At 48.4% G+C, this 18,230-nt stretch overlaps 1 protein-coding gene across 5 annotated transcripts in view; it reads left to right on the top strand.

Moving 5' to 3' along the window:
• Positions 1-18,230, top strand: part of LOC138487710 (tetratricopeptide repeat protein 12-like) — a 466,792-nt gene that overhangs the window by 243,459 nt on the left and 205,103 nt on the right. For all 5 annotated transcript variants that reach the window (XM_069614243.1, XM_069614241.1, XM_069614244.1 and 2 more), the window contains 3 exons: positions 1,510-1,689; positions 15,462-15,531; positions 17,848-17,936. In XM_069614243.1, the coding sequence (XP_069470344.1) occupies positions 1,510-1,689; positions 15,462-15,531; positions 17,848-17,936 (339 nt within the window). The remainder of the gene's footprint in view (positions 1-1,509; positions 1,690-15,461; positions 15,532-17,847; positions 17,937-18,230) is intronic.

Below are 18,230 nucleotides of genomic sequence, written 5' to 3'. Positions count from 1 at the left end.
TCGAGGTCCCCTGGTATTGGCATTTTGCAGCCCAGCAAGGTCACAGCATTTCGAGGAATGGCTAGTTTTGCAGGTCTTCTCAAGGCTAGTGCAGTCGTCGCATTCGGGACCTTTGGGTCGATTGGCAGGAAGAGTTACTTCAGGCTCCTGTTGCACAGCAAGCTCTCTGGTTGCTGGAAATGTTTACTGCTGTTAAGCTTCCTCTTTGGATTTGGTTCAAGTGGTCGACTTGTCAGCAGCTTCCAGGATTGGAGTATTTTTCAGGAACTACAGCACAACCTCTGAAAACTCTCCCTGCACTTTACAGAAAAGGGGTGGCTGGCTGTCCAAACCGGACAGCCAGCTCCCCAGTAGGAGCTGGTCCCTTTCAGGCAAGGTGAAAGACAAAGGGCTGCAGAGTTTTGTTGTACTTCCTCGCTTCCTGCCTTCTCACACTCTGGAGACTCTGCAGGGAATCCAAAGGATTCCCGTTGCAGACAAAACTTCAACCAAGATCTTTCCCGCCTAGAACGGCATACTGCAAACGAAAAAGTGGAATAAAAAGCCCACCATTCTAGCAGAATGTTGATCCTCCTGTGGGTTACTGCGGCTGACTTGACAGCCTGCGACTAAGGACTGTAAGTCATAAAAGTAGTTACACTGCCACCAGCTATTCAAGTTATCTTGTAATTGACATAAATGTTACCAGGTAAGTGATAAAGGGGATACTGTGCATCTTTCCAGCACTCCAGAAGGTGTGGTGTGATGGCTTACTATATAAAATTTAAAATGGCTGGGAATCCCACTTTACCTTTTGGGAACAGTAGTTCACCCAAGATATAAGAGAAATTACAAAGGGAAGCCCAAAGGGGCAACCCAGCCTAAGCCCAAACGTTATAGGAAACTATATCCAAACGCACACTATGGATAGACATAAAAGGTCACCTATAAAGAGTAAAAGACTGAGCAGGGGAAAGATTCCCACTCACCCAGGGACAAGGGGAAATAATCACCAAGTTCAAGCAAAATGTTCTGGGATTGACACAGGTCAGGAAGATAGTTCACATTTATGAAAATCTTACCCAACACGGTTCTTTAGCCTTGTTTTTCTTACACTGTGAAACTCTTCCTCCTGATAGTCTCTTGCTCTCTTTAAACTTGTTACTTTTTCTCCAGTATCTCCTTCTTACCCAGTATTTTATTCCGTCAATTATTTATATTTACAGCTTTGTCAGATGAATAAAGTGCTTTTGGAAAATGCGATATAAATAGTAAAAATAAAATAGCTAAAAAAGGCTAAAGTAGAGGAATCCTAAAATCACCTGCCCTAAACTGTTTGCAGAATCGCTGGTGATGTGGTTAAGCATCCAGTATAAGGTGAATCTGTGCTCTGGAGAATGATTAATTACCATGTAGATATTCTTTTGGTTATAGTTGCGGCATGAACATATACACTGCGAGTCGTGACAAACTCCTCATCTCAGAAGAATCGGATCTCGCTTGACATATTCTCCTGGGTTTCTTTTTCAGGTTATCTGAGTCAGGTCGATGTCAACGAGCAGAAGGCTCTCTGGGAACCGAAAGCACAGGAGCCGGAGTCGTGGAAGGAAGTGTTGGTGAAGGAGCGTCTTCAAGTGTTGTCCAAACCAGATCAAATGCCAGCTTATTATGCAGGTGTAATCCGACTCTTCACTCAAGTAATGAAAGATTGTAAGTACCTCCAGTAGCCGTGGATAGTTCATGATCGCAGGCCCACTCTGACAGTTCTCATGTGCTTCTTAACCATCTCATCCAGGCTCAAACTCCCAAAAGGCCAGTAGCCACGTTTAGTGATGGAACACCCCCTTTGAAGTCATTTTGATTGTGTGTGGTTCTGTTGTGCTTATTTGTTTTCCAAGTTTCTTCAGAGAATCTGGTAAGTTGCTCAAGCTGCCCAATGCGTCAACTATTGTGCACAGATGAATCAGAATTTGGTCATTGGCACATTACTTCATTACAGCTTGTTTTACGACGTGTGTATATATACAGTTCTTAATTTTTGGACTAAGAGCCAAGCACCGTTCAGAATACAAAACTAATGTTCGATGTATGAGCAGATCTGGACACAAGCATTGGGTGACATTGAAACAAAGGCATGGTTTTTAATCACCTGTAGCTTTTTGATATTTTGGATCTTAGTGCCGGCTTAGTGGGCATTGCAGTAGTCCAAGCTGGACAGGATGAGTTCACTGGTTAGTGTGACGCAACTGTCATGAGATGGAAACGGTCTACAGGCATTGCTCAGCTTAGAGGTGAAAGCTGCTGCTGTGGAATTGACTAGTTTAGGTCAGGGCTGAGTTCAGGTAAAAGCATAGTGTTTTTACTACGTTGGACACCTTAAGTGTTGCAGTCTATATTGAAGGCTGTAAAGGAATCCAAGTTTAAGGCAGATTTGTGAACCTGGGAGAAGTTTAGTCTTTTCATCCAAGCATAGGCCATTGTGGGCCATCCAGGTTTGGATCGTATGGTTGGTGTTGAGCGGCCAAATCGGTACTATGGGAGGCTGGGATGGGGATGAGGATTTGGGTGCCGTCCGAATAGTTGGTGTAGGTGATACCCAGATTATCCAGGCGGTCGAATAGTGGTTTCGTAAAGATGTTGTATAGTGTTGGTGCGACGCAGGAGCCTTGAGTAATACCACAGATGACTGGGCTTGGCTGTGCTGTTGCACTAGGTGAGAACTCGTCGATCATTGAAGGATTGTATCCATTGGATAGCTTTCGGTGAGAAATGTATGCATTTGTTTATTAAGCGACGAAAGCCTGTGTGCATCACGGCGCTGAGACACGTACAGACATTCCATCAATGACAGGACCGAGTCAGAACCACGAGGAGTAGGGAGGGAGATACACTGGGATTACCCAAATTAATGCGTTTTCAAAGCTTTCTTAAAGGTTTTCTTATTTTCGTTCTCTGTAAGAGTGGTGGCCATGAGATTCCATAGTTTAGCTGCTTTGATAGCGAACGATTTCCAAGCACCTTTCACGTTTATCTTGGGCAAGTGATCTTTTTTTTCTGCTAATCGCTGTACTCTTGTAGGATGATATTATGGTATCTGGGTTTTTAGGTAGGTTGGGGCATTTCCATATACACATTTGTGAACAATAGATCCTGCTTTAAATTGGATTATTTCTATAACCAATGTAGGTTCATCCTGTGATGCGATGTTCGCTGTTTGCGAGTTTATTCACAATATGAACAGCATTGTTGTGTATCATCTGGCCCTTCTCACATTGTTACTTGAGGCCCCAGTCAACAGAGTTGCAGGAGTCCAATTTGGACAATACCGTGGCTCGGGTGGTGGCAGCTGCATTGTCCTTAGATGTAGGGACAAATATATTTCAGAAGGTGGAGGGAGTAATTGCAGCTTTTTATCTGGTTAACCTATGCATCAGAGTTAAGTGAGACCTCCAATTGGATACCCAGTATCTTCACCTTACCATCGACCATTATGCAGTTAGTACCTATTTGGAATTTGGTATATTCGGTGTCCAATTTGGCATAGCTGTTGAGCCAAAGATCATTAGCGCGTTCTTTTCCCTGTTGAAGCATAGCCAATTGGTTGACCTCCTGTCCTCCACAAGATGGTATATCGTGGATAAACATGTGGCATCTTCATCATAGGCTCCTGTGATTTCAATGACTAGCTGAGTGTCCTCAGTGTAATTTGTGAAAAAAAAACAGTTCGTCCAGGAGCAAACAGAGGGGTCTAACGTAATGGTGAAAGACTTGTTCCCTGTGGAACACCACACCACACGAGATGGGAAACTTAGAAGGTCGTGCGCTGCCCCATTGGATACTTGCTTCCCTGTCAGACAGGAATGAGGGAAGCATTGGCCCAGCATTTGTTTAAGAATACTGTGGTCCACCCGGTCAAATGCTGCAAACAAATCCAGTAGAGTCAAGATGCCCACTTTGTGTCTTCATCTATAATTTGCAACATATGAGACTGGAGATCTGAGGGCAGTCTCGGTAATGTAATTTGGCCTGAATCCTGACTGAAGTGTAAGATGTTTTCTCCTTCAATGAAAGCTTGGTATTGTTTGTATGCAGCTTTATCCAATACTTTGAGAAGGACATTGCAGTTGGTGATGGGTTTAAGATCGGTCGAGTCTTTGGGGTCCAAATTGGGCTTTCGAGGGGATTGGGTCCTCCGACGTATTCCATATCTATGACATGTAATCACCACAGCTGTGGTGAAACTTTTTTCCTGGCGTCTGCGTCCTGCGTCGATGACGTCGATACGCCGTCGTCGAGGACCTCCTCCGACGTCATCCGATGTGATAAGTAGGACGCACGACACCCGTAGCCTCAGTTCCGTTTTTTCCGCGAACGTGTTGCTTCGTGTTTCTCGGTTAAACGCCTCGACTCTTTGGAGTTCTGTTCTTCTCGGTTCTTCGAACCTGTTCGTTTTGTGAAAATCCTTCGTGTGAAGATGTCTTCTACTTCGTCTTCGACCCCGCGTCCCGGCTTCAAGAAGTGCGGGGAGTGTGGGTCCAAGATGTCGGGGACGGACTCGCACGACGCCTGCCTCTGGTGCCTCGGGGAGGCCCACGACACGGATGACTATCGACTGCCAGTCGCTCACGTCCAAAGCCTTACGCGAACGTAAGAAGTTGTCTGTAGGTCGGGTGTCCAAGCCCCGGAAGTCGAAGTCTGTGGGGCTTTCGACGGATGATTCGAGGGCTGACTCTCCGCGTCGTCGGAAGTCTCGTGGGTCCCCTAGGAGTCGGTCTCGCCACTCCTCAGCCTCTTCGAGGCATTTCGGAAGCGCCAACACTGGTCGTCTTCCAGGTCCTCTTCGGAGGACTCTGCCCGGCACGTCGCTTACCCCACCAGCCGTGCGACGCCGGAGGAATGGGCTTCCTTCGGGAAGAAAATGCTGGAGATTCTTGAGTCGCAGGGTACTAAGCCGTCCGCGCCCCCGAGTGGGGTCGGCCGTGAGAGGTCGAGAGACACCGCTCGCAAGAGTGGTCGGCACGAGTCACGGGAGAGGTCCCGTTCAGACAAGGAGACTCGTTCTCGACGTACCCGTTCCAGGTCCCGGTCCTCGACGCGTTCGAGACTGTGTGCACCTGTGAGGTCTTCGAGGAAGACATCGACGTCTGAGGCGTCGAGGGCGTCGACAGGCTTTCTCGAGGCTCCGGCTCCGAGGAAGTCGTCGAAGCCGTCGACGCTCAGGTCGTCGAGGGACACGCTCGGAGCTCCGGCTTCGAGGGCTGTGTCGACGCCGCCGATGCTGGAGGCGCTGCATCCGACGCCGATGCCGGTTCTCGACGCCGATTCGCTCGACGCCTTTCGTGCCGGAGGTACCCCGTGGCACGGGAGAACCCCCTAGGAAGGCTCTGGTTAAGAGCAAGCACTCTCGGGTGCCTTCTTTTCGCCACCTGGAGTATATTTCAGAGGCGGATGAGGATTCTGATGGCCTGGTTCCTAGTCAGGTTCCAGATGAAATTGTCTGGGGCCATAGTCTGACGATTTGAGGCAGTCACTGCATGATGCCAGTGGACTGGACACCTCTCCGGAGGTGGAGTTTTGTAGGCCTGAGCCTGGCTCTCATGCCGATTCCTCGTACCCGCGCCTTATGGCTAGGGTTTCTGAGTACTTGGGATGGTCTGCTCCCCAAGGGGAGTTTGTGCAGGATGATCTGACGGACATCCTTGATGTTGGTCCCCCAACTGACCCGGTACTGCCGTTCCATATGGCTTTACAGAGAAGGGTGGCGGCGGCTTGGACTGTCCGGAGAGTCTCCCAGCGGTGGGCAGATCCTTGTCGCGAAAATACCGTCCAGCCAGTAGCGACCCCTGCTACTTGACCAGGCACCCCACTCCGGAGAGTTTGGTGGTGCAGGCGGCCACGGCCCCGGCAAAGCAGGCGTCGTACCCTACCATCCCTCCTGATGGGGACGACAAATGTTTTGATGGCTGGGCGAAGAAAGTGTTTTCTTCTGGTGGTATGGCGCTTCAGGCGGCCAACTCCATTTGTGCCTTGTCTCGTTTCACGCACACTCTGTGGAACTGTGTTGCGTTAGCGGCTGAACATATTCCGAAGGGGACGAACGGGATGGTTTCCTTGCTATGGTCCAGGATGGTAAGGATGCCATGTGTGAGTCCGTTCAGTCGGGTTTGGACTTAGCTGAATGCGTCAGTAGGTCCATGGCGGCGAGCACCGTGATACGCAGGTTTGCGTGGTTGCGGAAGTCGGGGTTTGCTCCTGATGTGCAGTCCCGGCTCCTCAACATGCCCTTTGACGGTGAACACCTTTTTGGCAGCAAGGCTGACGAGAGCCTTGAGAGGTTGCAGACCTCAAAAGCTGCAGCAAAGTCGTTGGGCGCTGCAGTTCGCCAACCTCCGCCTTTTCGTCCTAGGGGACAGCAGTGGAGGGGTGGTTCCTTTCGCTATTACTCGTCCTTCAGTAAAGCGAGAGGAGCTGGCAGTCAAAGGGGCCTACGCAGGGGTACCAAAGGTGGACGACAGGGTACCCGTGGTGCCAAGGCCGCTCGGGCAGTTGCCTCTTTGCTCTCAGGTAACGCCGCAGCCGCTCCCACTCAGTCATGAGGCCATGTCCCATGGTTCGCCGGTTGGGGGAAGGCTGGCGCAGCATCTTGTAGAGTGGCAAGCCATTACTTCAGATGTGTGGGTTCTGGAGATCATAACCCACGGCTACTGTCTTCCTTTTCGGCACAGGCCTCGCGACAATCCACCGGGGAACCTCTTTGCAGAGTCCGGATCCGCTCCTTGCGCAGGAAATTAAAGCCCTGCTTGAGAAAGGCGCCATAGAACTGGTGCCTGTAGCGGAGAGGAACAAGGGATGGTATTCCCCTTATTTTTTGATTTCGAAGAAAGACGGGGGATTGAGACCCATCAAGGACTTGCGCGGTTTGAACAAACTCCTCAGGAAGGACAAGTTCAAGATGGTTACTCTCTCTCAAGTCCTCCAGGCCCTTCAGCTTCAAGACTGGTTGGTGTCTCTCGACCTCAAGGATGCTTTCTTCCATGTGCCGATCCATCCCAAGCACAAGAAGTACCTGAGGTTCGCGGTTGGCGACTCGCACTTTCAGTTTCGGGTCCTGCCAATCGGATTGACGTCCGCCCCGAGGGTTTTCACCAAGCTCATGGTGGTGGTGGCAGCGCATCTCAGGCAAGGGGGGATTCACGTCTACCCCTACCTGGACGATTGGTTGATCAGGGGGAGCTCTCCCGAGCAAGTCCTGGATCATCTGTCCGTCACCTGCCACTCCCTTCACAGGCTGGGCTTCTCCCTCAATTTAAAGAAGTCCCATTTGACGCCAACACAGCGGCTCCAGTACATCGGAGCAGTGCTCGACACTTCCCTGGGGCAGTGTTTTCCTCCCCAGGTGAGGGCTCTTCACATTCAGCAGATGGTGCACAAGTTTCAGCATGCCCAGACGCTCCCAGCGTTCGAGTTCTTGAGGTTGCTCGGCCTCATGGCATCCTGCATTCTTCTGGTGCCAGAGGCTCGCCTGCGGATGAGATCTTTGCAGTGGGCACTCAAGATGCAATGGTCGCAGTCCTCCGGCAGGATGTCGGACTCGGTTCAGGTGCCGCCCTCGGTCGCCCGGGACCTTCTGTGGTGGGCCGTCGAAGGCAACTTGATAAAGGGGGCTCCATTTTGGCTTCCCTGGCCGGAGGTGACGATCGTGACGGATGCATCCCTCACGGGATGGGGAGCTCATGCCAACGGGCTGACAGTCAGCGGTCGTTGGTCTCCGTCGGAGTCCAGACTCCATATCAATCTGTTGGAGCTGAGGGCTGTCAGGCTAGCCCTGAAGGCTTTTCTGCCGACTGTGCGAGGAAAGAATGTCCTGATCTTGACGGACAACACAGTGGCCATGCACTACCTCAACAAAAAGGGGGGGGGCAGGGTCACTTCCTCTGTGCAGGGAGGCGATGCAGCTAGAGTTCTGGGCCATCCAGCAGGAAGTTTCGATCTCGGCAGTTCATCTGGCCGGAGACGAAAACGTGACGGACGCTCTGAGCAGGCAGAGCGCGATCTCTCACGAGTGGGAGTTGGCTCAGGAGATTCTCCTGGTGATCTTCGCCCTTTGGGGGACCCCTCAAGTGGATCTCTTCGCCTCCAGTGTCAACCGAAAGTGCGAAAGGTTTTGCTCGCGGGAATTTCCTCCAAAAGGAGCCTTAGGAGACGCGTTTGTGGTGGAGTGGTCATTCCCGCTGCTTGTACGCGTTTCCTCCAGTCCCCGTCATCCCGCAAGTGCTGCGGAGGTTACGGAAGTTCGGTTCCTGGATGATCCTCATTGCTCCGGCGTGGGCTCGGAGGACGTGGTACCCGGACCTTCTCGACTTGTCCATCTGCCCTCCACGTCGTCTTCCCTACCGAGACGATCTGCTCTCACGGGAGGGGGGTCAGGTTCTCCATCCAGAGGTCAGATCCCTCAACCTTCACGCTTGGCTTCTGAAAGGTTGAGGTATAAGGATTGGGACCTCCCTGAAGACGTGATGGAGGTGTTGCTTTCGGCCCGAAGGCCAGCAACCAAGTCTCTGTACCGTTGCTGTTGGCGTAAGTTTTGCGACTGTTGCAGGGTTCAGAATGTGGATCCTTTTGAATGTGACATCCCCATGGTTCTGTCCTTTTTACTTTCTTTGGCCCACAGGGGCTTGCAAGTGGGTACCATTAAAGGTTACCTGGCGGCGCTGTCCATCTTTAAGCGCTCGTCTGAAGAGTGTTCTTACTTTAAAATCCCTTAAATTTCAGTTTCTGAAAGGGCTCACTAATGTGTTCCCTCGGTCACCTTTCCTGGTGCCCGGTTGGGATTTAAACCTTGTTCTTAATTTTCTTATGGGCGCTCCGTTTGAGCCTTTACATTCTTGCCCTTTGAGGCTGTTAACTCTGAAAACTGTGTTTTTAGTTGCGGTTACTTCCGCTCGCAGAGTGAGTGAGTTACAGGCACTTTCAGTTAAGCCACCCTTCACTGTATTTCACAAGGACAGGGTTGTCCTTAGAGTTCGTCCTTCCTTTCTTCCGAAGGTAGTGACGGAATTTCATTTGGCCCAGAAGGTTGTTCTTCCGGCATTCTATCCTCCTCCGCATCCTGGTAAGGAAGAGGAGGCTCCATAGGCTTGATCCTAGGAGAGCTTTAAGCTTTTATGTTTCACGCATGTCCCGGGTCAGAGTGGACGATCAACTCTTTATTGGTTACGCTGGAAAGCGTTTGGGGCAAGCTGTGACGAAACACTTTGTCTCGCTGGATTATTTTAGCCATCTCGGAGTGTTACCGCTTGGCGGGTAGGGACCCACCGGCTGGCTTGCGGGCCCATTCTACCAGGGGTGTGGCTGCATCTACTGCCCTGCAGAGGGGTGTTCCTATTCGCAACATCTGTGATGCAGCCACCTGGGCTTCAGTACATACATTTGTACGTCACTATTCCCTCGATTCCATCCGAGGGCAGGATCTGGCCTTTGGCAAGGCGGTCCTTTGCTCTATTTGATTGGCTATTCTAAATTTTGATTCTAAATTCTTTCCCTCCTCCTTGCTCTGGTACTGCTTTGGGAGTCTGTCATAGATATGGAATACGTCGGAGGACCCAATCCCCTCGAAGAACAAGTTACTTTCTTACCTGGTAACGTTCTTTCGATGGGATGGTCCGACGACGTATTCCATATCGCTCCCGCCCTGCCTTCCCCGCTGCAGAATTTCTTTTGCGATTGCAGCTTACGTTCCGCAAGGCTTTGTGTCTGACTGGCAGTTGACTAATGTCACACGTTCTGGGGGAAAAAACTACAACTGAGGCTACGGGCGTCGTGCGTCCTACTTATCACATCGGATGACGTCGGACGAGGTCCTCGACGACGGCTCATCGACGCAGGACGCAGACGCCAGGAAAAGTTTCCGAAGCAGCACAGCTGTGGTGATTACATGTTGTAGATATGGAATACGTCGTCGGACCATCCCATCGAAAGAACGTTACCAGGTAAGAAAGTAACTTGTTCTTTTTTTTAATAGGGGTGATTTCTGCCGTCTCTGCTTCCCTAAAGGAGGCGTTGACAAACCTAGTAAAGGGTGAGAAAATGGGCTGTTGAAGAGATGTTTTTATGATTGTCCAAATCAAACGCTGCAGAATGGTTAAGTAGGGGGAGCAGGGCTAATTTTCCTTTGTCTTTGGGCTCATCCATTTGGATTTTCAAATCCATAAGTGCTGTTTCTGTACCATGTCTTGGGCGGAAGCCTGATTGTGGTCGGCCAAGGAGGTTGTTGACTGCCAAGTAGTTCTGGATCTGAAGATACGCAGCTCTAGTATTCTGAGTAAGAAGGGCACTGCTGTAATGGGTCTGTAGTTGGTCGGTATGTTGGGGTCAAGCAAAGTTTTTTTTATTTATTTTTTTTTTTTTGTTTAAAGTAGCCCCACATTTCTGAGATTGGAAGGGACAATACTGCTTTCAAAGCAAGTGTTTAGCCTTGTGATGAAGGGGCCAGGTCAGGCGTGTAGGCCTGGATGACCGCTGCAGGGCAGGAGTCCCCTTGACACCTTGATGGTTTGAGACACAAGATCATTTTTAGGACTTCTGAGTTGGAGGCGGGGGGTAAATTCGAATTATATCCCCAAATTATTGCCCGTGCGGGTAGGAGTCGGCAGAGGTAATTGGGCCGGTTTAAAGTGGCTTTTTTCATTTCAATTTTAGATTGTACGAGAGCTTTTTTTGGTGTGGGCATTTTGCATACCATTGCACCTGCTTGCATATTTGTTGCAGAGTGCTTGTATTGGTACTGGGTATTGTAGTTCTCAGGATAGCGAAGAGTTCCTTCGTCCCTGATTTGGGGTTAGTTATTCTATTGTATGTGGAACTTTTCAGTTGGAGTACTTCTTGTTTGTAAGGTTTGTCTGCCATAGCGAATTTTGCTTTATTTAGTTCATCGGGTGTTTTTTGGGTGTTTTTTAAAATTTTGAATTTTATTTATTTTTTGCCAGTTGGACTCTCTGGCCTTGGCGCTTCTCAGGGTTTTTTTTTTTAAAGTTGTGTACCATGAATTGAGGTGAGTTTCTGGTTTAGCTTTGCGCATGGCTAGAGGAGCTACTTTGTCGATGGCTGTAAGTACGGTTTGGTTGAATAGGTCAACCATGTTAGAGGGGTCGTTGATGTCTGTCTTGGTATGCCGTGATTGGGCACAGTAGTGGTAGTATATTGCTCACTGAGTTTATTTCTGGACAGGTCACTGGTGCCACCAAAGGGAGGGGGGGTGCACCCTGAATTCTTGGTGATGTTGAATGTAATAGTGTGGTGGTCTGACAATGGGCAATGGACGTAATGGAATTGAGGTATGCAAGCCAGTCAAGGTTTCAACCTTTGATGTGTGGGGTTATTGATGCAGTGCATGAAGCCTAGTGCCAAGATGGTGTTAGCAAGCGCCTGAGCATTGTTATCCTTGGGATCGTTAAAGTCGTTGAGAAGCCGAGTTTGGGACCCTGGTTTGGTGTTGGTCGAGGATTTGGGCTATGTCCTTTGAAGTATTTCACCAGAATGGAATGCAATGTTTGGCAGTTCTGTGTTTTTGCCAATGATTGCTACACCCACCGCCCCCTCCCTCCTTTGGCTGTTGGTCTATCAGTCCTGTAGCTTCTGTAGTTTTCTGCAACAGCTAATGAGGGCAGGTCCAGCCGCAGCACGGAGCCATGGTTCAGTGATTGCTATAAAGTCAAGATTCTTAGTTCTAATGTCTAGGGCGTGTACTGGGAGAGACCTGGTGTTGCTGAGGGATCCCTGTATTTCCTGGTTTTCTATGCTCGTACTATTGTATGCTTGGCTTGTTGTTGTTGGACTAGAAGGTAGAGTTTGGGTGTCGGGTGTGTTAGGACTCGAGGTGGTGCAGTTCGAAGTCGAGGAGCTGGACCTGTGTGATATGGTAACCTTAGTGTAGGCTTTGGATGTTCTGTAGTTGAGATATGCGTTCCTTCTGCTAGTTGAAGTAACAGTGGGGGTGGTGGCCCTACTGAAGCTAGTACGCAATGCTAGTCTATGGTTTGAGGGTGAGCTGGCATGGTCTTCTACGATTAGGGTAAGGTCGCAAAGTTGGGCTCAGGTTGGCAACTGAGTCTTTAGGGCGGGGTAGTGATGCTACTGGGCCGTGGTGGAGTAGAGTGGTGCGAGGAATTGGGTAGGTGTAACAGTTAGGGAGACTGCGAGGCATGGATAGTGAGACTGCGTGCATGTTTAGGATATTGGTTCGAGTAGGCAAAACTATTGGTGTAGTCTGGATGCGTAGTGGTACATGTCGGGTGGTCCAGTGAATAGAGGTGCCGTCTACTTTGTATAAATCACTAGGGTGCTTAGCATAAGGCATTAAGTAGTGTCACGGGCAAAGCAGCAGAGCGGCAATAAGATTAAATGTGGTGTAATCTCGGTGCACAGTCGGCGTGATCAATAAAACATTAGGGCAGTTGACATTAGTCAGATATGTCACAAAGGTGGTCCACAAAGGCCATGCTATTGTGGAGAGTAAGGTTAGAAATATGAATCAATAGAGCAGTCTAGCAGTAAACATTAGGCAGGTAGCTGAGACATAAAGGTATAAAAGTACATTGGTTGTACGTATGAAGCGCAATCGGGGTGCGAAAAAGACATGATTGCACAGGCGATAGTCATCACAGCAAACTGGCAGAAATAATTGTAACACAATCACAACGCAAAAGTCTGCATGATGGCAAGAAATATCAGCACCTTGTCAGTAATGTAACGTAATCGCAGTGCAAAGTAATATGATTGCGCAGGTGATAGTCATAATTGCACATTAGCAGTAATGTAGCGGAATCACGCTGCAAGGGTTGCAATGATAGCTCAAACAAGACATTTCACAACATTGTCAGTAAAAGTATGACTAAATCACGAAGCAAAAATTGGCATAGTCGCTTAGACAATGGGGCGATTAAAATTGGACAAGTGGCAGAGATCCTGGGCAAATCTGCAGATTTTGGTGGATATGGTAGACCAGAACTTTGCATTACGATGTTGGCCTTCTCCTCAGAAGTGATCAAAGAATGGAAGATCCGGGCTGCATATGGAAGGACACCGAGTTTGTCCTGTGCATCAGTGATGAGGTTAGTGCTCTTGAGCCACACTCCACTACTAATATCCGGGCCGAAGCACATACCCCTGGCGGCTGTTGCCACGTGTCTGACAGTAGAATCCAGCATGTCAAGAGCCAATCTTAGTGTCTGCAGTTTTGTCCAGAAACGCCATTTTCAAGACTAAGAGTTGCCAAATAAAGCAGTGTCTTCCACAAGTGGAGACCCCGGTCCCCAAGCATGACATAAACTTTGGCTTCGGATAGATGGAGGACACTATTAAGTATACCTTGTTTCTCAATGACTTATGTTTTTATCATTCTTGCCAGGAGTTGCAGATTCCAAAGGGTTTAGAGGAAATGCCCACCCTTGGAAAGGTGTGCTGCCACTACCACTGACTGTGCTGGTGGGTTGGAGCCATGCTTAATTACTCTTCCGGAGAGGTAATCATTTTGCCTCCAGTTTGTGGTTTATAGGATCTACTGCCTGAAGGGTCTTGCAGATCTTCCTAGCTTATTTGATTGCATTGGAATTAATTGCAATTCCCTTCTCTTGCCTACCAGACAGGACTCCAGACAGGCCCCCATCTCTGCGTATAGTTTTGGGAATGTTCAATTCCAGGAATTCAGTAACAAGCGCTCGTGCAACACTTTATCTGATTTAGGTCACCCAACTTCCACTGGTAGACTTATGGTCCTGCAGCGGTGCAGTAGTGTCACGACTAGTAGGGGTAGTCTTTCAAAACATTCTCACTTGCTCATAAGTATTTAGATTTTTGGAGCAGTGGCTCCATGCTGAGGACCACCTTGTTGATAAGGTTGACCCTGTGACTAACTGCGCCAAGGCTAACCTGGAATAACAGAATTCCCGTTCCATTGATCTGTATGAAGTAGTTACTTTCAGTAGGGTACTGAGTAAGTTGTGGCCAGAGCCATAGCCTGTCGGCCAGACCTATCCACTGAAGAGTAATCCTGATTGCACAGCAGAAGGCCTTTTGCTGCAATGATGTGTGGTTCAGGAAACAAACGTGTGGCAATGTTGGAAGGGGCTGAAACTTCTCTCGGGGCCTGATATGATTCGATGAGCGGGAGCTAAAACCAGCTGCTGGGCTTCAGACACCACCCAGTAGGCATGAGCTACTGCCGGGGAACCAGGTGAATGTGCATTCCACATCGTATGCACACTTTCACTTTTTGCCTGTTCCATTTGATCCATTTTGTTTTACTGTGTCCTAATTATTCTTTTTTAACCTTCTAAAATACTCAATGCCTCAATATACATGTCTGTAAGGGACCATTAGCTCTAGGTAGCTTTGTTTCAAACTAGCCAGGCTTTCCTTGGCTTGAAGCTGGAACAAAGTAGCACCTAGGAATTTCGAACCTTGTCTTTGGATATTTGATCCCATGCAGAGTATAGTGTGAGAAAGCCTCTGGGGAACACTCAGAAGGTTATGGCGATTATGCCTTCTTCGAAGAAACCCTTAGTTTCTTCTTAGGACCAAGCATCTGTATAGCCATGTTCTCCCATCTTTGTGACGTAACTCTGAATCTGGTGCATAGGAACCATAGAGGTCGGTGCACTAAGTGATTTAATGTGTGCTTATGCAGTGTCACTAATGGGAGCTCACATGGTCAAGAGGAGTGAATCTGTTTCCATAGTGGCACAGCGTGAGGCCTTGGCTGGAAGAGTGACTTTCCCCTGAAGAGGCACAGAGTGGTGACTAATCTGTGCCTTGGGATTCTTATCTGTAGGTTCTGAGTAACTCCTCCCAGAGCTAGCTTGTGAGTGCCTAGATAGTTCTCCAAGACACAGCAGCTTGAAGGCTCGTGGGAACCTGCTGAAGTAGGCCCTCAGGTTTGTTCCTGTTATTGGGCTGCAGTGGACAAAGAGCATGGGAGTCTGTGTGATCGATTTCCCCTCCCCCTCTTACTTTCCTCCCCTTACTCTCCCCCATCCCAGGTGACCTTTCTTACCTAGAACTATTTGCCCTGTTAGGTTTGTCATTGGCCATTGCACGCATGCACATTAAAAGTAATCCTGTCATCTCGTCCACTCATGGACCATTTGCTTTTTATAAAATCAAAACTGATTCTACTTTCCTCTTTCTGCTCTTATCTCATTCACAACCCTACTGTCATCCACAGCCTTATTACTGCCTCTGACCCAGCAGTCGAACTAGAGCCAGTTCACTTAGTATAGTGTGCCATGTGGGTTGCCATTCACCCGATGGCCCATATGACTTTACTCTACCATGCCTTTTGCCGACTCTCCTCCAGTATATCCACTGACTTGCTCTGTTCTTGACTGCCCCCCTCCGATAATTGCTAATCCACAGGCAGTTGTCTTACATTCTGCTATGATGCATCAATCCAGCACTAAACTGTTCTTCTATTTCATGTTTTTCAGGGACTGACCACACAATATTCCGAACCTGCAATGGATTCAATGTAATTGGTGACAACAAGATTATCAGCCGGTAAGGGTAGCTCTGAGAAGAGGTGGTGTGATTGGTTAAACTTAATCAGAGGTGGCATTTTATACTGGCATCCCTATTTTTATTACCATCTGTCTGACTGGCTCATCTCCATCTCTCTCTATTCTACTCTGTGGATCGATTTTCACACTGCACCAGGCTCTCCACGGTTTCCTTTAATCTTGATCATTTTTGTCCCCATCCCCTATTCGTTGTCTTCTCTATCTTTGTCTCATGCAATGTATCTTTCACTTTTTCAATCCCCATAGGTAGCAAGCCAAGAAGGTCCAATGATCAGTTCTGGCACCCATAAAGCAGGGCTTCTGACTCGCTGACTAAAGTGAACCTGTAGTGTTTTGATCCCTTGCATTACTTTACTGGCAAGAGACCAATAGACTGTCTGGCCTATTAAACTGCTCTAAACAGTCACACCACATTTGCAATCTACACAGGTCATTCAATCTTGCGGATTAGTATTCTAGTAACCATAGGTAGTCTGCTTTCGGAGTGCCTGATTGCTAGGACAATGGGGGAAAGGATAGCGAGCACACTTGCGGGTGCACCCCTGTATAAGTGGCCTTATTACCTAATGGGGATCTGGACTAACCCAGCTGCCAATGTCAAAAATTGCTTCCTGGGCGGTATTCCTCTTACTCAGTCTCCACTGCCTCTATAGCCCTACGCCCAAACTGTAGACTGCTGGGACACGTGCCATGTTAAGGATCCGTCATTATTATGGAGGTTGGTCACTACAGGGATTAAAGAAGGTGGCAGGTTAGTAATATTACAAGTAGCATTATAGAGGATCCAGAAGGGGGGGGGGGGGTCAAGACCTGAAAATGAGCTGTGACAGAACTGACAAGGTGTTACAACTACCATGCCTTGGGGTTAGCACAGGCTTTGCTGTTCCTGGAGTGGAAAGAGGGTTTTTAAACCCATCATATGAAGTTACTCTTTGACCCAACCAATGTAACTCCATGTCGAACTAGTAGGTGTCTGCCTGAATAGGCAACCTGCTATCCTCCACCCACCGGATGCAGATAGCCTTGGGTTAATAAGACCATTTCCCAGTCTACCTAGTGCATCCTCTAGACCCCCACTTTTCTTCTCTGCCTCCAAGTTCTCATTTTGTCCTTGTTTTTACTACTTTCATACTCTAGAAAAGTCCCATAAATTGTTAATCTCAGTTATGGTATAGTAAGGCAACACAATGGGTGTTGGGAGAGTTTTTCTGAAGTCTATCGGAGGCAGTACACAACTCCACTTAGTATAAGGCTGTACCACCTGAGAACATGTGTTCGCATAGACAGAGCAGCCTATCGCAGGCGATTATCCCCCGGACCGTTCGCAGACAAGGGAAAGAATCCTACTCCCATTGCAATGCTTGAGCGGACTCCTTTACTTCCTAGCAGAAAGGCAGATGCTGGGGGAGTTGAGAAGGAATTTGAGAAGAATTCAAATTCCTACAGAGGACTAGATCTCAGACACTCGGAGGTGCTGGAAGTACAAATGGAAAAAGACACCAGAAAGCTTGCTGGGGCCTATCTCAAATCCTGGCAGGCAAAGGTAATGGGAGGGGAGAAAACCAGAAACCTGCAGTTAACTATCTCAGACCCTAGCAGGAGCTAGTGATGCAAAAAGCCTCAGAGGGCCATATCCGACACTGCCAGAGACCATGAAGGAGAGCAATCGTAGCTAACTGCTGGCTACAACCAAGAATCTGGAAAGACCAGCCATTGAGAGATGGCAAGTTATCTTTGCCTGTAAGAGCGACTTGTAACAGGATGGTTATTGGACAGCGTGGAGATAAAAAAACTAAGCAACAGGGGAAAAAGTACTTGTTGGGCATATGCTAAAGGTATCCTAATCGCCAGCCCAGGAGGGAAATCCATGACTAGAGGGGGGATGTCTGAGCTTAGTCGGAACCCGAAGGAAAGGAGGGAAAGTACTTGCTAGTCTGCAAAGACGAGCAGCCAGGTGGGCTCTTTAGCCATGAATGTGAGTTTGGGCCAAGAAGGATATCCTGACGATTGTTTTAGTTGGGGAATACTAGGGGAGGCAGGTATTTCCAGAGGTTGGCCCATGATTCAGTTTGCCCATTTCCACTCCTTTGGTATGAAGTCCTTTATGGTTTCTAGAGTTGACACCTTCTAGATCCTGCAGGTGTTATTCTCACCTCTCCAACAGTGTTGATTAAAAGGGTTGAACCTCATTGGAGTCCTGTTATTTCTGTTGCCCTTCGCCACACCTGCACTTGTGTCATGGAAACCACCAATTACCTCTTCTGAAATCAGTTTTCTTGATGTAATATTGTTGTAGCTGCTTGGAAGCACCTGGGAAAGATCCCCTGGAAGACAATCTTTGCATAGCAGTAGTCACACTTTGGAATGAAGTCTGCAAAGGGAATGGTAAGTCTTATCTTGAGTACAATTCTGTATATATATGAACATTTTCATACACCGAATATTAGTTGATTACAATTTCTGATGTTTGTTAATCTGCTTAGAATCACATGCTGTGCATAGTCCGACATCCAGTGGTCACTGCAGAGTATTGCATTTTGTTTTTTGTAGTCGAAAAGGGGACGTCGACAAGGCGTGTCTAACACTATCCCTATAGTGACGTGCAGTGTACTCACAATCCCTCACGAGGTCCCTCAGATTGGTTTTTTTCCACCCAGATATTGGTCGCCTTTACGGGGA

The sequence above is a fragment of the Ambystoma mexicanum genome, chromosome 9, assembly GCF_040938575.1.
Source record: "Ambystoma mexicanum isolate Mex_15411 chromosome 9, UKY_AmexF1_1, whole genome shotgun sequence".
Taxonomy (NCBI): domain Eukaryota; kingdom Metazoa; phylum Chordata; class Amphibia; order Caudata; family Ambystomatidae; genus Ambystoma; species Ambystoma mexicanum.
The sequence above is the reverse complement of the archived record's forward strand: the minus strand, read 5'-3'. Positions and strand labels throughout refer to the sequence as shown.